This window comes from Vigna unguiculata, chromosome 10 (genome assembly GCF_037176805.1).
Source record: "Vigna unguiculata cultivar grain cowpea cultivar isolate G323 ecotype 2 chromosome 10, ASM3717680v1, whole genome shotgun sequence".
NCBI classification, from domain to species: domain Eukaryota; kingdom Viridiplantae; phylum Streptophyta; class Magnoliopsida; order Fabales; family Fabaceae; genus Vigna; species Vigna unguiculata.
The window spans coordinates 51,881,736-51,898,805 of record NC_140801.1 but is presented as its reverse complement, the minus strand read 5'-3'; the positions used below and the strand labels follow the sequence as shown (position 1 = coordinate 51,898,805).

Genomic DNA, 17,070 nt, shown 5'->3' with positions numbered 1-17,070 from the left:
AAGTCATGAAAACATCAATGCACCATCACTCAGAACAGAGCAACCTCTTACAGATTTTCATGCTATTTTCTGTAACATCCCGCGCATGATTCAACTTTCAAAATTAAAGTTCCCACATTCACAAGTTCAATGCTATGTATATGAACAAAACTTAGGGGTATATCCGAAATTAAGAGAAAAAAAGGAGGTGTTTTTATATCCAAACCAGACCACCCCTCGAAGGTGATTTTACTGCAAAAATCAAAAACTGATAGAAGATAAGTGTCTTGTCTTTCTGCATTTCACCTTACTATGTACTATGTAAATCAAACCAAGGAGGAACACCTTTATCTTTTCTCTTCAAAAGGAAAATAATATCAATGAGTTATATCAGACTTTGCATTCTCCATATGTTTAAGTTTAAACTGATAAGAAACCATATTTAATCTTAAATAGTTAGCACAGAATTCTGTACATGAAAGTGTGTGATTATAACAGTGAAAATGAGTGAAAGTCTAATGTAAATTATTCTCAGTTTAAGTTTTAGTCTATTTGATTTTATTCTCATTATTTATGCTATGATAAAAATATACTATTTAGAGGTACCATAAAATTACTGTGACATAATGTTTTAAACTTTTTAAAGCTTGAAATCAGGAGCTGTTGAAAAAACTTAAGAAAATTACTACAGTGAGTAAAACAATTACAATAAATAACCTTTATTATATTAATATCTATTTTTTCCGTCTAGAATTCCATTGGTCACTTGCAACAGGACTGATATCTTTCTTCTTACCCAGAAACCATTTTGCACTCCTTTTTACTCATTCTATCTCTGAAGTCTCAACCAACACTGGTTTCTCTTTCTGGGTTGACTTAACTGTTGATAAAGTTTCGGGCTTTGTTTCGTTTTTGGGTGTTTCTCTGTGAGTGACTCATTTTCATATTTGATCGGAGAAGAGTAATTTTGATTGAAGTTGGTTGTTCAGGCGTGTGTTTTCGCTGGAAATCGATTTTTAGAGAATCTGAAGACAATAATTGTAAGCAAAAAAACAATTTTTTTTTTTTGAAAAAAGAAGTGTGATATTCCTTCTTCTTGTTTTTTCGCTGGATGTTCATTTGTCCACAAGGGTTGTTTGATGGAAGGATATAATATAAATAAATGTATTAAAGAAAATGAAGTTTTGGACTGGATCTTATTCCGGCTTTCCCTTTTCCTTGTCTCCAATGATGCTTTTGACCTTCTAAACCAACAAAATGGCGGTTGCAAGTTATTAGTAAATCATATCGTATTTTTGTACATACATGTAGTTATATATTTATATATATATATATATATATATATATTTATTTATTTGCGATTCTTCTTCACACACCTAACTCTGCGATATTATTATTATTATTATTTGTCTGATGTACATTGAATCTGGGACTATGCAGGGTGAAAACTGAGGGTGAAATTTCACAGAGAAAGAGAGCTGAAAGACCTATATCTGAAGTCATTTTTATGTGTCTCTGAGGTTCAGGGGAGATTGGGTTGGATTGTTTTGTTTTCTGATGAAGAAGGAAGGACAATATACTATTTATGCAGAGGAATCTTATGTGGAGGCTTCCTTCTAAATGTTTTCGATAGTAGAGCCAAATAGTTGGATCCAAATCACACTCCCCTTTACCTTTTCTGAAGCAGCTTCTTTTCGACTATTTTGACTTGATAGGTTGTTTGAAGGTACAAAAAGCACAACAGCTAGTGGAGTGAAGGGCCTCCTTTCAAATCTCTCATCAAGCAGTGTGCTATGCTATGCTATCTTTCACTGTTTTGAATCTTGTTGGAGGTTAGAAAGCTTGAAGTGCATTTTGCATTTTGAACTGGAGGCTGCTGCACCCTCAACCTCTTGCTTCTTGCTTTCTGATCCACAAAAGGGTATCTGATTCTTCCCGGATTTTATACTACTTTAGGAACGTACTTGAAAAAAAAAAAACCAAGATTCTGTGAACGTTGGGGAAGGTTTTTACTTTTGAGTGTGTGATACTGCTACAAAAATACAAATGGTTTGAATTTGGTTATAAGAATTTGTCTCTTTTATTACCCCGTGGAATGTACAAGCATGTTGGTGATAAGATAAATTATAATTGTTGTGGTGGGGCAGGCTAATGATTGATATATATGACACTGAACGTCTCCTCGTGTTTCACTTTCTCCTATGTAGAAATTGCCAACACATATGCTTTGGATGGTTGTTGAGAGTTGAATCTTTTGAGCAAGGAAGTTCTTGAGGCATTGTTGTTGGTACTGATGAGTCGAGAGCAACAGAAGCGGGGGAAGCAAGAGAAAGGTTCCGATGGTGCTGAGAAGGTCATTGTTGCCGTTAAGGCATCAAAAGAAATTCCAAAAACTGCTCTTGTTTGGTCCCTGACCCATGTTGTTCAACCTGGGGATTGCATTACACTGCTAGTGGTTGTGCCTTCACAAAGTTCAGGTGATTGTGATTCCTTTTTCGCCTGAATTTGATCTACTTTTGTGCTTCTTTTTCTGGGTGGATATTGTTTCTCTGGCAAATTGGAAAAAGGGGGATTTGATTCCATTGATTCAGATGCGAGTATGTGACATGGTCAGTGGTTTCTGTGGTTTTTCATTTTGAAATTATGTCACTGCAGTGTGTGACAGGAAATAATGAGTGCATTCTTAAACTATGTTGGTGTTCCTTTTGTGGGACTTTGAACCTTGACCATGCTATTATGTGTAAATGACTGTTATTCTACTCATATGCAGGCAGAAGATTATGGGGGTTTCCGAGATTTGCTGGTGACTGTGCCAGTGGTATTAAGAAGTACCCTCCAGGAACAATATCAGAGCAGAAGAGTGATATCACTGATTCTTGCTCTCAGATGATTCTTCAACTCCATAATGTCTATGATCCAAACAAGGTTAGTAGCCTTGTTGTATGCAAGGTTCATGCAAATTGAATGTTGAGGTCGAATTCTCATTCCACTCTTTTCTCTGCAGATCAATGTCAGGATTAAAATTGTTTCTGGATCACCTTGTGGAGCAGTGGCAGCAGAAGCCAAAAAAGCACAAGCCAATTGGGTCGTGTTAGACAAGTACTCTCTCTTATATCTTTTCCTCGTTGAGAAGCATGCTATTGTAACCATTAAACCTGATGATATCTACATTTTTGGTGATTGTAATTGAGTTTGTGTTGTTGCCTTCTTTGCAGACAGCTCAAGCATGAAGAAAAGCGATGCATGGAAGAACTACAGTGTAACATCGTGGTTATGAAGCGTTCTCAACCAAAAGTACTGCGGTTGAATTTGATTGGACCTCCGAAGAAGGATGTTGAAGAAGCAGGTCCATCACCTCCTGAGCAAGATGACATGTCTGAAAAGCGAAGCAAAATAAAGCTTGATTCCTTAAATTCTATCAAAGGACCTGCTGTAACTCCATCTAGCAGCCCTGAGCTAGGGACACCATTCACTGCAACTGAAGCTGGTACTTCATCAGTGTCAAGCTCTGATCCGGGAACTTCACCATTCTTCATCTCAGAGACGAATGGTGAGTCCAAAAAGGAGGAAACTATCCTAGAAAGTCAAGAGCTTTGTGATACTAATTCAGAAACTGAAAGTGAAAGTCTGTCCACATCTTCAGCAAGCATGAGATACCAACCATGGATCACAGAATTGCTTTTGCATCAACAATCATCACAACGCAATGAAGAGAGATCAGAGACAACTCATGGTATGCCTCAAGCTTCTACAACCAGAGCTTTCCTAGATAAGTATTCTAGGCTTGATAGAGGAGCTGGATTTGAAATCTCAACCTATAGGAATGACATGGATTTCAGTGGAAATTTAAGAGAAGCAATAGCATTATCTGGAAATGCCCCACCTGGTCCTCCTCCACTGTGTTCAATATGTCAACACAAAGCACCTGTTTTTGGAAAACCTCCAAGATGGTTCAGCTATGCTGAGTTAGAACTTGCTACAGGCGGTTTTTCGCAGGCCAACTTCCTGGCTGAAGGAGGGTTTGGATCTGTTCATAGAGGGGTTCTACCAGAAGGACAAGTCATTGCTGTGAAGCAACATAAATTAGCTAGTTCTCAAGGTGATCTTGAATTTTGTTCAGAGGTGGAAGTCCTGAGCTGTGCTCAACACCGGAATGTTGTTATGCTCATTGGGTTCTGTATAGAGGATAAGAGAAGGCTACTGGTTTATGAGTACATATGCAACGGATCATTGGATTCTCATTTATATGGTGATTTCTCTTGCTCCTATACCAAATTTTCTCATGATAGAAATAACCTTTTTCCTATTTTGAATTAGCTTGAACTTGGCGAAGAAAACATTCTGCATGCGATGATGTCCATAAACTGTCAATTAAGTGTCAGTAAATAACTTTAAAATGGTATTAGTTAATATAAAAATCATATTTTTGGCTTATAAATGGATACGCCAACTATCATTTTCTTTTTTGTCTTTAAAAGGGCTACATTTATGCATAGTATATGTTAACATCATGATGTTTTCATGTTACATTCAGTGATATGAACATGGTGACTTGATTATAAATTGATTTAATAATGCTTAAGAATATTTCAGGGCGACAAAAGGATCCATTAGAGTGGTCTGCACGGCAAAAAATTGCTGTTGGTGCAGCTCGTGGATTACGATATCTTCATGAAGAGTGCAGAGTTGGTTGCATTATCCACCGTGATATGAGGCCAAACAACATTCTCATAACTCACGATTTTGAACCTCTGGTAGGGTACTGCTTTGCTTCCTCTGTACAATGCCGTGTCATAGTTTACATATTGAAAGACACCAGTACTTTATTATTGAATATTCATCTCTCTACAGTTTTCTCTCTCTCTCTGTCTCTCTTCAGTTCATTAAAATAATTGTGAAATGCTTAAAAATATATTTTTCAATTTCCTACATATCACAGTTTGTGTTGAGGTGCATCAAATATATCCTTCAATTCAAAGGTTATTAATTGGGCTAAATTATGTTATGAAAAAAGGTTGGTGATTTTGGACTGGCGAGGTGGCAGCCTGATGGAGACACAGGTGTGGAAACTAGAGTGATTGGAACATTTGGGTAAGTTTTTGTCTGGATTTTGACTTAGTTTCATAGTTAAATTTGTACATATATATATATCACTGAATTTGCAACTGAACTATGCCGTTTTTGTGTAGGTATTTGGCTCCTGAATATGCTCAAAGTGGTCAAATCACTGAAAAAGCTGATGTTTATTCCTTTGGGGTGGTATTAGTTGAGCTTGTTACTGGGAGAAAAGCTGTGGATCTCACTAGGCCAAAGGGACAGCAGTGCCTTACCGAGTGGGTAAGTTTAGAGTATGAGAATGTCTAACTTCATAAACTTTTGGATTGTTGGATGTTGGCACCATTTCAAGAATAAATAGTAACTCTCAAGTGAAACATGACACTCCAAGTCTATAAAAGTTTGAATTTCTGTTGTTGTTTATGTTAGCCTTTGTCTGATTGTGTAAACTTTTGGATATTAAACAGGCACGACCTCTCTTAGAAGATTATGCAACCGAGGAACTGATTGATCCAAGACTTGGTAACCACTATTCTGAAAATGAGGTGTATTGCATGCTCCATGCTGCCTCATTATGCATTCAGCGAGATCCTCAATGTAGACCACGCATGTCACAGGTAAAGGAAGTTTTAAGCCCTTTTGTTCTTTTGCCAAACTTTGCTTGATGAAAAAAACTCACAATGGCATATAGTTCTTAGAACTTTATCAAGTTAAGCAGAACTCTGAAGAATCAGAACATGTTTTCCAAAATATCAGGAAGCTTGTATAGTAATTCCTCACATGCATGCATGCAATGCACTTGTCAACTTTCCTAAGTTCCTAAAATTGATCCATTCTTCACTGAAATACTAAAAGGCAAGTTTTGTGATACTTGTGGTTGTTTATTGAAGGTTCTGCGAATACTAGAGGGTGACATGGTGATGGACACAAATTACATCTCCACTCCAGGCTATGATGCAGGAAACCGAAGTGGTAGACTGTGGTCAGAGCCATTGCAAAGGCAGCACCATTATAGTGGTCCCCTTTTAGAAGAGACTCTGGAGTCCTTCAGTGGGAAGCTATCCCTTGAAAAGTACAAGCCTTCCTACTGGGGTGATAGGGACAAGGCTAGAAGGGCCTCATGTGAAGATGACATTTGAATTGATTGATGAAGAAGATTGCGTTCTTGTTATGCTAAATATATAGAACATGCTTGTTCTCCACCTATTTTGTTAGTTTTTTATTCCTTTTTTCTTGTGCAATGGGATCTAATTTTGCATTTGTATAGCAGAGTGAAAGTAGGATAGGTAAATATAGAAGCTTTTGAAGAATTTTCAGGAAATCCTGTAAGTTAGTGCCTCAGTGACCTTGATAGAGTTAGTGCTGCTGTCTACTATCTTCATCACTCTTTAAATCTCTCTCTCTGATCTTTTATATTATATTATATGATCCAAAAACCATTACAATTTCAGTAAAAATTGATTAGAAATATCTGAACTAATGGAAGTCATGGACCATTTAATAATCTCTATCTCTCTCCCACATGATTTCTTTCTCTCTTGTTCCAATGTTTTTGCATGGACTTGCATGCATTGAAAAATGAACAAACTTGGTGGTCTGAGACTGTCATGTGAACCAGCAATCATGATAATGGTAGTCACATCAGTTAACTTTTTAAGCCTTACAGAAGGGTGAAATGGGATTTGTGATAATTTGTGTTCCAATTTTCAACACTGAAGGATGCAAAATCAAACAAACACCTTGGTTGGTTGATTATGACAAGTTTTTATTTATTTTTTGATGAATTCTTGACTTTTGTAACATCTAAAGCAAAATATATTGGTTGGATGATGGGGACAGGGCTGTGTGGTGCAGACATTGTAGGATCAAGAGACATGTCAAGTGTCCTGTTTTCCGGTTTTGTATAGGCAAGTTACAAGCAAAGGGAGTCCACACCTTATCCCGAGGGTGACTCTGTCTCAGTCTTGTCCGTGTATATCAACATCACCAAAAAACTTTACAGAACCCACACCTTTGATTCTTCCGATAGATCAATGCAATGCTGTGTAAATTTGTACACAACTATCTTGTAAACTGTGAGTACCAACAAAATGTATTATTTTCAATTTGGTACATTTCGAGGGTGGATCACGAAGTCGATAAGATGCTCATTGATCCTCATTCATATGGGCCCAATATGTATAATTAATATTTTGTACGTAATTTTTTTTTAATAACCATTAATACTTTGCGTAATTCATGAACATAGTATTTTCTTGATATTATCAATAGTTAAGGTCAATTTATATGCTTTAGTTCACAGTACTATGTAACATCACACGCAATAAATATCCTCTTGGTCATTCCCAATGCCAGTGGTAATCCGTCGAAGGGGCAGAGGAGGTTGCTTCAGGACGTAGCAACCATGAACTATCTCTTCTTTATGCACGAATTGATGATTTTTCAAAAGAAATCACCAAAAAAAAAATTTAGTATCACTAAGTATGGATTCAATTTATATAAAAAATTTACACCACTCTTAACTAAAAATTTTAAAATAATAAATTTATAAACTTAATCCTGATACGATGTTTAACTTAGACTCTAAGTTAAATTCCCATCATGAATGTATTTAAATGTTACTATTAGATATATCTCCTTTGAAACTAATTATATCCCTTGTTTTAATTTATTTAACTATTTTGCATGGTTAAATACATTTCTAGAAAAAAAAAAAAAGTGAACAATTTTGAACTTAACTTTGTTTTCTGGTATAAATAAGTTGCAAAATTTTTTTGCGAGGGGGTTTTCAAGAGAATGTGGATGTGGTGGAGTCTGTGCCACATTATTTCGGTGATGTCACACACTTAACTAAAATGATTAGTATTTTTATTAATTAGTTTTTAATTAAATAAATTAAAATTAAAATTCTTTTATATTCTAAAATATTCTATTATAATCAAAAACTCTAAGGAAATATTCGTCATTTAACCTACGTACTAAAATAAAACTTAATTGAATTTTTTTAGATGAAAAAAGTAATAAAATATCAAAATTAGATCAAGCATTAATTCTTCTTAAATAATCAATAATAATAATAATAATAATAATAATAATAAAAAGAGTAAAAAAAATGTAAAAATTGAACTGTGCGTGATTGACATGCACCTGCATGGGCACGTGATGGACACTCCCGCTCTCTATCTCTCTCATTTGGGATTTGGCGCCAATTTATTGTTGGAAGGTTAAAGCAAAAGAAAAAGCAAACCCTTGAATCGAAGAATCAATGGCTTCAAGCTCTGGTGCAGAAGAGGCGTCACTGGACGACGATTACGCTTCCTTGATTGCAACCACCGATGTGGAGCTTCTCAAGCGATCATGGCGTAACGAGAAGGCGGCGCCGGAGATTCTCCGATACGAATCCCATTTGATTTCCCGCGTCAAGGAACAGATTGAACTCATGGTACGCAACTTCTCATACCTCAAACCCTAACCAATCTTCTCTTGCCTCCAATTTTTAATTCGTTTGTTTGTTTCTGTTTGTGCAGGAGGAAACAGTGGAGGAGAAATCCAGTGTCGGGAATGATCCTCTCTCAGTGTCTCTGTATCAGATGGACTTGGACAGAACCCTCTTTCTGTTGAGATCCTATCTCCGCATCCGCATCCAGAAGGTAGCCACCTTCTGTGTTATTATGCCTGTTAATTCTCAATTCCTTCAAGTTGTGGAAAATTGTGGACAAATTTATATAAACACTGGAGAAATGTATGGACAAAATTCCTTTCAAGTATTAGCAGTGACAATAGGAACATTAGGAACATTGCTCTAGAGAAATGTTTGGATTAACTTCTATAGACACTTTTAGAAGGAAAAAAGAATTAAATTTGTCTGTAAATTAAAATTAAGTTAATTTATGCAAATTCTCTCATTATTTTCTCTAAATTTAGATTTTTAACTTATTTTTAAGTTAGTTTTAGCTTATGAAGAAACTTGTTTCACTTTTTTCTTCTCTTAAGAATATTTATGAAAGGTTAAACCAAACATAATCCAGATGAAAATTTTGAGGGATATTTGTTTCCCTAATAGTTTTGCAGCTTGCATTTTTAGTACCTGCGTACAATGGGTTAAAACAATTAGGGTGGGAGGTAGTTGCTGAACTAATTTGAATACTGGCCAAACTGGGAATTAACTTCACCAATTTCTCCGTTCATTGAATATTTTTGTTTTTTATTTTCATAACCATGTTTCTATTGTAGATTGAAAAATACATGTTTCACATCCTAAAAACCGAAGAACTTTGGAACAGGCTATCCAAAGACGAGAGAGATTTCGCCAGAACGTAAGTCTATCCGTTATTTTTGATTGTTTGACGAATTGTTTTCTGACTAGCAATGTGTTTTAACTGATAGCATTAAAGCATTCTCATTGTGGGTTTTGAATATGGTTTTCTTGTTGCAGGTGTACAAGTGACCTAAACCAACATCTAGAGGAGACTGTTCTGTCGAAGCTGCCAGAAAATTATCAGTCTGTGCTTAAGCAATCTGTAATAAGTGAAGAGGAGGACATGGGTAATTTATCATCCCTAGAACTTAGAAGACACTTTAGGTTATTTTGTTTCATTGCGTCATTCTCCATTGTGTGTCTTTAAGAGTAATCAAATTGGCTCTGCCTAAAACTCACCAGTCTATAATGAAGTTAACTTTCATACCTTGTCAGTTACATGAAAAGTCTGACGATGAGTTCTGTAGTAGTTTTCTGAATGATCTGGCCTTCATGCTTCTAGCTTTTTCTTGCAGTATCCAGCTTTCTAAAATAAGATTTTGGGCACTAATCTTCGCATTTTTTGACGGAAAATTAGTTTTTGAAGTTCTTGAAACTCTTGTATTGTGCACCCTTAGTGTTAGAGTATATGAAATATCTAGAAATACTTACCGTATTTTAGACTATCGTTCAGGATTAATTCCATGATTCCGCCATTGTCTCTTGGGATTGATTGCTATAGTTTCCAAACTTTGTAATGTTACATTGAGTTGTACTTCATTATAGATAGCTATTATATTTTTTTTTTCTCTTACTCACAAAATCGCACACACAATTTAGTATCATATTGGATGGTTCTAGGTAAGTTTGATGACAACCAACCTTGTGACTTGGAGGTCAAGTCACATGTTTAAATCCACTTGGTAGGAGCCTGGTTGAGTGAGTTCCGCTTTATTTTTTCTATCCTTTGTGCATATCAGTAATTGTGGATTCTTTTCCGGGAAGAACCGAGTTAGATTTTGAGGGGTTTCTCTGTCATCTTCCCCACTTATGTTTTTCCCTTCTGCTAAATGATGTCTTTGATTGTCTGGGATCCAGATTAAAGGAAAATTATACTTTGTCTTTCATTTTTTACTTTTATCTTTTACTCTCTGACGAGGCTTAGTATCAGTTATTGATTCTTTTAAGAAAAAAGATAGTGACACATTAATTAATAATCTACTCAAAGAATAAAAAATGAGAGTCATATTATCATTGTCTTTACATCAAATCATACTTTGGTTCTTAGTTTACCATATGTTATTTTCTTGAAGTTTGTGTCCTCACGACCGTGACAAAATATTTTGTTTGTGTGTTTTCAGTGCCAGAACCACAACTAGATACATTTGTTTTATGTAGAAGTAAAGAGTATCTCACGGGCATTCAACTCGAAGATGGACCTGCTGATGACAGGCAATTTTTGTATTCTTGTAATAATTTATTTTGCTCGTTTTAAAAGGTTAAAAAATAAATCAATTTATCTGGCAGGTCGAAGCTGTTTGAGATGGAGCCAGGTGTCCTCCATTTCATATGTTACAGATCAATAAAAGCACTTGTGGAGAGCGGTAAAATTGATCTACTCTGATAACTTCAGTTTCTCGATGTTGCTCTTCACATGCCCGCCAATGTTTATTCACAACTTTGTTTTTCTTTATAAATTATGGTGTACCAAGTCTGGATGTTGTCAAGGGTATAGGTACTACATTTTCACATCATATTGTGGCGTGAAAATTCGTGAGATAATATATTCCTTGTTTTTTTTTAATTAACACGTGTTTAAAACTTGTATATAATTAATTTAGTATTTCTGAAATTGGTTTTGCTTCTGAGCAAGTAAATAATACAAACACGATCACCTGCAGTTCGAAAGGAATTTATTATGCATGCAGTCGAAATTCAATACTGTACGATAGCATTGGAAAACTTTTTCCTTCAATGGATAGCATTCCCTTCAGATGGAAGTTGAATTGAAAATAATTATCTAGTGTTCAAAAACAATTGCAACGGTAAAGTTTGGTTTGTCATTTTACAACGTTTTTTTTTTCAATTAATAGGATTCCAGCAATTGAAGATCTGAGTTAAGAGAACATTGATACCAGATGAATTCATCACTTAAGTTGTCATTCTAAAAGTTATGTTGTGTACTTAGATTGGACATACACGTAAAATTTGTGGTGCTGTTCCCAAATTAAAATATGAATCATTGTTTCATGTTTCTTGGGCACTTTTTTCTTTTAAACAGATTATTGTAAAACATTTATTATTTATTACAAAGAAAAGCAAAGAAGACAAACAACCTTGCATTTTTGGCTTCTATTTTTTTTATGAATTTGGTATTAGTATTTTCTATTTACTGTCGTAAAGAAAAATTTCAGAAACATAATTAAGAATCTAAACAGAACATGAAGTGTAGTTTGTTAGCATTACTGCTGATGTGGTTTACATTTTTCATAATAAAAATATAGTTGTTCCTAAAACTCGGAAGTTCAACCAAAAACATTTATCTATCACTAATTTTCTTTCATTGTCTCTCTTTCAATGTCCAATCCACGACCACAAGAACAAAATTCATGATAGGAGTTTCGAGTTTCAAAAGGGACAAGTACTTGGATGTAATGATTGATTATCTCAATGCATGATGATTAACATGTTTTCAAGCTTCTATACCAACGTTCCAACTCATTACATGATTTGAAGCATAACTAAAGGAATGTCCATTCTTATTGTTCCTTTAACATGTTGCAACTACTTTATATCTAAAACCAAATTATCCCGTAGCTGTTTTACCTCCAATTTTTTTCCTAATGCTTCCTCATTTTAGACCTTGCGTATCTAGAGAGCACAGATAAAAAAAGAAGAGAGTAAATTAGAAAGATGAAACATCCAATCAAAGCAGAATAAAAATTAATAGAAGTCGTTAGGTTAGAGATTACTCTATGTGCATGCCACCCCGATCTGATGATGGAAGCAAGCTTCCTTGAAGCTCCTCCACGACCTTAGCAGCTTGATCAATTTCCTGTCAAAAGATGGAAGGTCGACAAGATAATCTATGACGGGTAAAAATCCAGAGCAAGGTTATTTCAAAGATAAACTGTGCTAGAGCCACACTAGTTAACACATCTTTTCTACCACACTATTATTGGTTAAGATTAATTTAAAATTACAAAATTAAGAGAAATAATCATTAAATAACAAGTGAAGCCCACAAAAATTTGTTATTTCCAATAATTTTTGTCAATCAAATAACAAGTGTTGCCAGCATTCTCTTGACAGATATGGTATGCATAAATATACTTTGTTGGCAAAGCAATGAAGAGCACTTTTTAACAATGACAACTACGATTTCCTGCCAGAACCTTAACTTACCTCAAAATCAGCAAATGCAACTGGCATTCCTCCTCTAGAGCGCATTTTGACCATGTTGAATCCAGCATATCTGGAAATCATGGAGTGAAGACATTAAGTTTATGATAAACACCAAGTAGATGGAAAACATTGCACGGTCTAGATATAAAAAGAATCAGCTTGCTCAGCACTGGTCCAATCTGAATAACAACACCAGAGGCCCTTAGCAGGTTCATCAACAAGAGAGAAGGAGCAAGGAGCAACTCACGCAGAAAAGGCTTGCTTTAATTCATCTTCAGTGCAGTTTGGGCCAAGATTTGCAATAAATAGAGTGGAACACAGTCCTCCGGCACTGCCCTTTTCATGTTGCTCCTACAGCCAATTTGAAAAGATTGCATAGCAAAAAAATTCTTGATGGGAAAAAGCAAGCAACAACTTTTACACACTACTCAAATTTTAATCTATTTGTTGAGACAAAAGAAAATGATATGAATTCTATGTGCTGCATTTAAAGCAGACAACAATATTGAATGGTTTCCACTAAAGTCTAGAAGGGTTCCAAGTTTTTCACTAGAACTTACCACGGGTATAGCATGGCCAGAACCAACAGCTGCATCATCACTGCATACAAGAAGAGAATATTATAGACTCGGCGTCCCACTACAATATTCAAATACTAGTATATTTTAATCTGTTTGCACAAAAATTTGCAAAATTTTGAACTGAGCTAAACAGTTGTTCAAATTTATTGTACTCTCAACCTTGGTATGATTGGTATATCACCATGGTTGCCGTCACTGTCTGATGGTTCATCAGGGTCACTGTCACCTAAATGTGAAATATGTGCAGATGAGAATGAGACACAGAAACAAGACGGGCAAGAATATGAAACCTAAGTTGATTGTGCTGCACCTCTCCCCTTTTCCCTTTCTAATCTCACTCACCCCATTCAAATTAAATGAAGAGGACACTTAATTATGGGTGCAAACAAGACAATAGCAGCAATCTAGATTACATTTTAGAAACCAGTACACACACTTTGCCTTGAACTCAATAAAGTAACATTACCATCATCACTTGATGATCCTTGAACATCACGCTCCCCTTTGCTCCTTTTGTCTATAACCACGTAGGCTCCACCGCCTATGAAAAGTAAAAGTCCAGTAAAAGGCATTAAGTTTAAACCATAAAAGTACAACAAGCTCAATTCCTCCAGAATTCAAAGAGATACATAAATTGGGGGGAAATTGAAGAAAAGTTGCTACACAGAATGAAAATGAGTAAATATCTAGATGAAGATGCTACACATTCATCATAGCTTGAGGATAATTTCATTTTTTTTATTCCTTCTTTTTATTTATCCCTAGTCATGCATGCATAATATACACACATACATACCTGGTTTTCGCTTTCTCCTGGAGTTTGACCTGGCAAGTTCAATATGTAAAACAGATCCAGTTTGAGGATCAAATTTCACACCCTGGTGAGAATCATCAACCAAAAGAGAACTCAATAGAAGACCAATTTCTATAAACTGAAAACATCTCCCCAATAAATTACACTCAATTTCTTTTCACACTTCATAAAAATCCCACTACCTTACATGCATGCGCTCACACTGCAATTTACATTTAGTCTAAATAGTAGAAGCTCATACCAAAATGTTCACTCCAAGGAACAAAATTAAATAAATAACTTTATAATCATCAACTCAAGCTATCATCACTGATTAAAATTTTTCAATAAGCACTTACAGGAAATTAAAAATAAATTAAGTTTCTCCCAAAGCTTGTGAACAGGTTAAAAATAAAGAGCTTCTACAAACTAACTTTTACATAAACTTCTTTCAGTTAATAGGATACGTGAATTTAATTTTTATTTCTCTAATAGGTTTTTATGAACAAATTTATCCAAACACGAGATAAATTCCTAACCCTAGCGTTCATCACGATCACGCCACCAGGTACTCACATTCAAGGAGTGCAGCGCTGCCATTGCCGATTGGTGGTTGAAAAACGTAGCAAACGCCACGACCTGAAAAAGAAAGCCAACTTTGATTCTATTCAGAGAAAATTCACGCGAAAGCCAACTTCGAATGCATCAGTTATGAGTAGATAGGAACAATATAGAAGAAAGAAAGGGAGAAGGGGCGGTACCTGGTTGGCGCGGCCGGTGTACTTGAGTTGGCAAGAGTCGAAGCCGGGGCGGCGGCGGAAGAGGTTGTGAATCTCACGCGCCTTCACGTCGTCCGGGAGCCCCGACACGAAGAGCGTGTTGATGTTGCTCCGATCATCTTGTTGGTACAGGTAGTACGGATCGAACGGCGGCTGAGCCATACGCACCGTCGTATCCGGTGGCAATGGTGGACGCCGGGGAAATATCTGCGAAGATGTTGACGGAAGAAACCGCCGGTGGTAACTCTTGTGTTGTATACGGACGGAACGGAAAGGGAAACGAAAAGTGTCAGTGTGTTGCTCTGTGTACTTCTCTTTCTCCAATGTTTATTATCTTCAAAAATTAATATTCAAGCTCTTTGCTGCTTAATTAAAATATTTGAAGCAAATTGATTTATTAATTATACATTTAGTTAGTAATTCTCCTTAGAATAAAGTTTGAGGATTTAAAAATACAATAGAATGAATTGAAATTCCTAAAATAATATCTATTGTTTCACAATTTTAGTAAAATACTCTCTTTTTAATGATTTACTCCATATATACACATCTTCTCTCAATATATACTAACAAAATTATTTACTACATAATGAACACACAATATTTCTTCAACTTGCATATTTTTATATTTTGCTTTTTAAATAAAAATATATTTTTAGATCAAATTACTTGATTGATGACCGATTTAAGTTTGTAACCAAATATAATATCGCTCTATGAATGTTAATTTTGGTTACAAGTAAAAAGTTTTGTGACTATAAATTAACAAGATCAAAATAAAACACAAACATCACAGACTTTCCATTTGAGTTAATACACACTTATTTAAAAACACTTAAATTTAGTATGATAATGTTTGGAATAATTTAAATGTGAATCACAGTCTTATCGAATAGAAAAAAATAAAGTTAAATACTATATAAAATGAAATAACTATAACTTTATTGTCTTAAAATTTTTAGTTAAAAGTAGTGTCAAATAACTTGTATGTGTAAAGACTAATGTTATATATATCTAGAATCACAATTTGTCAATAACTATAACCAAACCATATGAAAATATGAAAAAATATATAAACTCATCAATGGTATTAGAGCTAATGGTTCTGAATGACTGATCACATAAAAATAACAAAAAAAAATACTATTCGGGTGATTGACAATATAACCATCACAAAAAGAATTATCATACACCTGAAGGAAAATATATCATATGAAAAAGAAAAAAAACTCACCATTAAGGAGAGATTGTTGAGAATAATCTAAGTGTGAGTTAAAATCACATATTGGATAAAAAAGACAAAGTTAAATATTATATAAGATGAAAGACTCATAACCAGATTGTTTTAAGATTTTGGATTTAAAGTGATGTCAAATAATTTATATGTGTAAAGACTAATGTTAACCACAATCTTTAAATAATGATAATCCCTATGAAAATATATAAACCGAATGTATCATCACTTTAATGTCATGACCACATTTTAAATTGTTTATTTCACTCTAGCTTATAATAATAAAAAAATAATAATATGTGTTGATTCTCATGTGTTGAATTGACTTCTAGTATGGAATAATATCTCAAAGAACTTCATGACCATTTTATCTTAATCTAATTCTTGAAGTTCTTCTATCAATTTTTTACAATATTCTAAAAAAAAAGACTTTCCACCTTGTATGGAAGTGGATATTTTTGTAATGTTGAATTCAAACACTTACATCTCATCATCGTCTTAAAAGAATCTATTTGATAGCATACTGCAAATATCAACTTCATTGTTGATGGAGTTATAAGTATCAATAATGATACCTCCTTTTTTTTTCAGACCATTTTAACACCAATCTCTCAAAATTTTCATTTTATACCAATGTTGTAATGATTATTTTATTTTAATATTTCATATCTTTGTTGCATCTACGAGTTTATTATTGACAATAAATTAAATTTAACTTGGTAAATACAATATTAAATTATATATCAAATAAATATGTTAAAGTTGAATCTTACACAAATAAAATAAATTATTTTCTAAGTTTACAAAATTATAGTAATTAATTAATACTAAACGTGAATACTAATCAGTTTAACAAACAAAAGAGTTACATTAATATATTGTTAAAATTGAAAATCTTAATTACATCTGAAAAGTAACATTGATTTTTAAAATTGTAAAGAATTGATTGAATATTTTATTGATAGAAAGAAAAAATTGCACAAATAAATAAACAATAGAAAAAATAA

At 34.3% G+C, this 17,070-nt stretch overlaps 3 protein-coding genes across 4 annotated transcripts; 2 read left to right on the top strand and 1 right to left on the bottom strand.

Moving 5' to 3' along the window:
* Positions 1 to 745: 745 nt before the first annotated feature.
* LOC114166813 (inactive protein kinase SELMODRAFT_444075-like) lies at positions 746 to 6,418 on the top strand. Of its 2 annotated transcripts, none has more exons than XM_028051652.2 (11): positions 746 to 1,019; positions 1,420 to 1,900; positions 2,187 to 2,456; positions 2,750 to 2,904; positions 2,984 to 3,078; positions 3,195 to 4,228; positions 4,573 to 4,733; positions 4,994 to 5,070; positions 5,169 to 5,316; positions 5,502 to 5,651; positions 5,925 to 6,418. In XM_028051652.2, exons 3-11 carry the CDS (start codon positions 2,273 to 2,275, stop codon positions 6,171 to 6,173), a joined length of 2,253 nt encoding a protein of 750 aa, XP_027907453.1. In that variant the 5' UTR covers positions 746 to 1,019; positions 1,420 to 1,900; positions 2,187 to 2,272; the 3' UTR covers positions 6,174 to 6,418. The 2 variants fall into 2 exon arrangements, with proteins under 2 accessions (XP_027907453.1, XP_027907454.1); XM_028051653.2 differs by having other exon boundaries at positions 753 to 905.
* A 1,794-nt stretch (positions 6,419 to 8,212) lies between these two features.
* Positions 8,213 to 11,075, top strand: SLD5 (DNA replication protein-like protein). The gene is made up of 6 exons (XM_028051293.2): positions 8,213 to 8,476; positions 8,562 to 8,684; positions 9,268 to 9,350; positions 9,470 to 9,579; positions 10,633 to 10,723; positions 10,799 to 11,075. Exons 1-6 carry the CDS (start codon positions 8,300 to 8,302, stop codon positions 10,893 to 10,895), a joined length of 681 nt encoding a protein of 226 aa, XP_027907094.2. The 5' UTR covers positions 8,213 to 8,299; the 3' UTR covers positions 10,896 to 11,075.
* Positions 11,076 to 11,897: 822 nt separating this feature from the next.
* On the bottom strand, positions 11,898 to 15,156 carry LOC114166204 (RNA-binding (RRM/RBD/RNP motifs) family protein). The gene is made up of 10 exons (XM_028050896.2): positions 14,812 to 15,156; positions 14,627 to 14,689; positions 14,054 to 14,135; positions 13,724 to 13,798; positions 13,417 to 13,483; positions 13,237 to 13,276; positions 12,924 to 13,027; positions 12,677 to 12,746; positions 12,244 to 12,326; positions 11,898 to 12,142 (listed from the first exon to the last, which is right to left on the bottom strand). Exons 1-10 carry the CDS (start codon positions 14,989 to 14,991, stop codon positions 12,112 to 12,114), a joined length of 795 nt encoding a protein of 264 aa, XP_027906697.1. The 5' UTR covers positions 14,992 to 15,156; the 3' UTR covers positions 11,898 to 12,111.
* Between the last annotated feature and the right edge of the window lie 1,914 nt (positions 15,157 to 17,070).

Excerpts from the sequence above, each read along its gene's own strand:
- SLD5 (XM_028051293.2), top strand. The coding sequence starts at position 8,300 with ATGGCTTCAAGCTCTGGTGCAGAAGAGGCGTCACTGGACGACGATTAC. Across the intron at positions 8,477-8,561 it reads AGGAACAGATTGAACTCATG|GAGGAAACAGTGGAGGAGAA; the intron begins GTACGCAACTTC and ends CTGTTTGTGCAG. Across the intron at positions 8,685-9,267 it reads TCCGCATCCGCATCCAGAAG|ATTGAAAAATACATGTTTCA; the intron begins GTAGCCACCTTC and ends TTTCTATTGTAG.
- LOC114166813 (XM_028051652.2), top strand. The coding sequence starts at position 2,273 with ATGAGTCGAGAGCAACAGAAGCGGGGGAAGCAAGAGAAAGGTTCCGAT. Across the intron at positions 2,905-2,983 it reads ATGTCTATGATCCAAACAAG|ATCAATGTCAGGATTAAAAT; the intron begins GTTAGTAGCCTT and ends TTTTCTCTGCAG. Across the intron at positions 5,071-5,168 it reads AGAGTGATTGGAACATTTGG|GTATTTGGCTCCTGAATATG; the intron begins GTAAGTTTTTGT and ends GTTTTTGTGTAG.
- LOC114166204 (XM_028050896.2), bottom strand. The coding sequence starts at position 14,991 with ATGGCTCAGCCGCCGTTCGATCCGTACTACCTGTACCAACAAGATGAT. Across the intron at positions 12,327-12,676 it reads TTGCATTTGCTGATTTTGAG|GAAATTGATCAAGCTGCTAA; the intron begins GTAAGTTAAGGT and ends ATCTTTTGACAG. Across the intron at positions 12,143-12,243 it reads CGGGGTGGCATGCACATAGA|ATACGCAAGGTCTAAAATGA; the intron begins GTAATCTCTAAC and ends TGTGCTCTCTAG.